At 30.8% G+C, this 2,943-nt stretch overlaps 1 protein-coding gene across 2 annotated transcripts; it reads left to right on the forward strand.

Moving 5' to 3' along the window:
* Positions 1 to 286: 286 nt before the first annotated feature.
* On the forward strand, positions 287 to 1,980 carry LOC134251526 (fatty acid hydroxylase domain-containing protein 2-like). Of its 2 annotated transcripts, none has more exons than XM_062733937.1 (5): positions 287 to 433; positions 695 to 840; positions 972 to 1,177; positions 1,387 to 1,659; positions 1,757 to 1,980. In XM_062733937.1, the coding sequence occupies exons 1-5, from the start codon at positions 391 to 393 to the stop codon at positions 1,878 to 1,880; spliced, it is 792 nt and encodes a 263-aa protein (XP_062589921.1). In that variant the 5' UTR covers positions 287 to 390; the 3' UTR covers positions 1,881 to 1,980. The 2 variants fall into 2 exon arrangements, with proteins under 2 accessions (XP_062589921.1, XP_062589922.1); XM_062733938.1 differs by having other exon boundaries at positions 695 to 816.
* Positions 1,981 to 2,943: the final 963 nt, after the last annotated feature.

Here is a 2,943-nt window from a genome sequence, read left to right on the forward strand (position 1 = left end):
TATTTGTTATTCTTCAATTAGACTTTGAGTGTGAATTTCGTTTTTATGTCCATAACATTCAAAATTTCTTTCCAAATATTAAAGAAATTCCCCCTTTTTTTTAAAAAAAAAAAAAAAAAGGAATGTTCCAATATAAATTCAGCAATGATACCATATTCGGTAATCTATACAAGCTGAATATGAAGGATATTTTCAATTTATACATTATATAGGACAGATAATCTTTATGTATCTCGTATGTTACATTTGCTTGTAAATAAAGATATATAGAAATAATGTACACAAAATGACATAACGTTAGAAAGAAAGTAGAGATAACAATTCAGGTACAGCGCATATATAGATATGTAGATATACGTTATTAACAAATCTATTCATCCTAAATAGCTAATGATGTATACTGATTTTCGAGAGCTTTTCCGGGTTGTATGGTGTGAGTATATTTTCTAAAACCACAATTATTTCAAGAAAACAAGTTAACTACACATTAATAATCTATTTCAACTGAACTGTTTTATTTATTTTGGGACACAACTTATGACAAACAACTGAATGTATCAATGCTCGATTGTTATTACATCTTATCAAAGCAAGAGATAAATGCAACATCACAACAATTAAATTAAATTTTGCACACGAAAGATTTTAAATCCTCATTTTTTATCAATAAAATATACAGAACGCTTTATTATAGCCACATTTGCGGTTTACCTCTCCATTCTTTCTTTGGTGGGTGGCGGATTCCTGGTGGTGGATCTATACCACAGACCAAGATGGATTCTCAAGTATAAGATCCAAAAGGGGAAAAATCTCATGGTTAGGAACATTCCTTATTTTACTGTAATTTTCAAGAAAACATCATTTTAAACTTTTCTTGCAACTGTTTTAATGCTTTGAGCGGTACAGTATCGGTTAGAATAAGGGCTTGTTTATAAAAATTGGAATCTCTATGACGTTTGCCTTCGTTTCAGATAGAGAAAAGGCGGCTTTGGGATTTATTTAACAATGTAATTCTCAATAGCACCATTATCTTGTTGCCAGGGGCTGTTGTGTTTTACTTTCTGTTAAAATGGCGTGATGCAGATCTCACTTTTACATCACCCTCCATCACTGTATTTTTGCTTCACTTTTCTGGATTCATTATAATAGAGGAAATAGGATTTTATTACGCACATAGGTAATACAAATAAAAATATCAAGGAAAAATAATGTAGAGTAGTTTGATTTCTTTTATGTTTTTAATAAAAATCTAAATCATATCAGATATATCCGTTTTAACTTTTAAAAAATCCTATAATTCAATTTTCAAAATTTTCAATTAGAAAGAATGTTTGGATCTATATTTAATAAAGATTCATGCACTCTTCATCTTTTCATACTTCATAGGCTTCTGCACTCATCGTTCCTCTACAAGCGAATACACAAGAAGCATCACGAATGGACCGCCCCTGTTGGACTAACTGCAGTATATGCTCACCCTGTAGAAATGCTGGTCTCCAACCTTATTCCGTTTTTGTGCGGACCAGTGGTATTCGGAAGTAACCTTGTGACCTCATTATGGTGGTTTGCTATCGCATTCACTGTTACCATTATACACCATAGCGGATACCATTTACCATTGCTACCATCGCCAGAATTTCATGACTTCCATCATTTAAAGCAAGTATAACTAAATATGCCAAATGCTTAGAACTGAAGATTACACGTCTAATAGTTGGTTGATTTTCCAAACAAATTTGTCTTCTTATTTTTCCAGATTTACTGGGAATTACGGCGTTCTTGGGGTTTTGGATAGATTACATGGTACAGATAAACTGTTTCGCGAGAGCTCAAGGTTCAAGAAACATCGAGTTATTTTTTCTGCCGCGGCTTTAACATAATCTGTTGGACATGTAGTGGATATAATTTAAGCAATATGTATACTTTGTTCGAAGGATGTAATAATCGAAAAAAAATTTTTATAAAGCTGGCAAAGTTGCACAGGGTCTGCTTTTGTGAATACCTTATAAAATTCTCTCGTGAAAAAATACTACAATGAATACAGAGTATGCATTTGAAAAAGAGTCAAGTTTTCTTTAAATGCAGAAAAGTGTTCATCATAAAATGAATACTTGAGAGTGCTTCAAGCGGATTAAAACAGTTATCTTTCGCAGATTTAGGATAAAAAATGGTACAAAAGCTTCCTTTTGTAATTTCATCTGAATTGTAAGTTTAGTTTCTACAGTCACTCTGTAAATTTACAACATAGAATTTGTTGTTTAGATGTTCAACAATTCTCCCCTCTCAAAAATATCAGCTGCTGTGAAAGAGAAACATTATATTTATTGGCTGTAATGTATAAAGTGTCATAACTCTAAAGTGGATTCTTTAAAATATAAAATCATATGTTAGCATCAATTTCTTTTATATTATTATCCAATATGATTTTTCTTTACTATGTATACAACTATCAGAAAAAATTATATATATTAAAAAGAAGACATTGGATATCATGGGCAAATGCTTCTTCAATAAAAAATAGAACTCAAACAATTTTCTTACCTTATGATTGGTATTTTTCATGGATCCTTTCAAAAAAAATTAGCTAACATTTGTAAAACCAATTATCTTTCTGTGTTCAGTTATTCAGGAGTGAAAAAAGAATTAGATAGATTACACGATCAGTATGTACTGATCCCTGCTGACAAAGCAAGTAACAACATTGTCTGTGTTTGTACATGTAAGGTTCATTGTTTAAATTACTAGTATATGCTAGAAGAACTGGGGTTTAATTCTACTAGTGGTAATCCAACTTATGCTCACAAATCCCTTTCTAAGGAAGAAATTCTTCAAACTCATAATATATCAGTTTTGAATATTTTTAATATCCCAAAACAACCAAAATGAATTTGAATTATTATATCGATATTGGATTCTAAAACTTCAAAAAATCCTTGAAACAAA

The sequence above is a fragment of the Saccostrea cucullata genome, unplaced genomic scaffold (genome assembly GCF_032062105.1).
Source record: "Saccostrea cucullata isolate Sc308-1 unplaced genomic scaffold, CSIRO_AGI_Scuc_v1 ctg1693, whole genome shotgun sequence".
In the NCBI taxonomy this organism is placed as follows: Eukaryota; Metazoa; Mollusca; class Bivalvia; order Ostreida; family Ostreidae; genus Saccostrea; species Saccostrea cuccullata.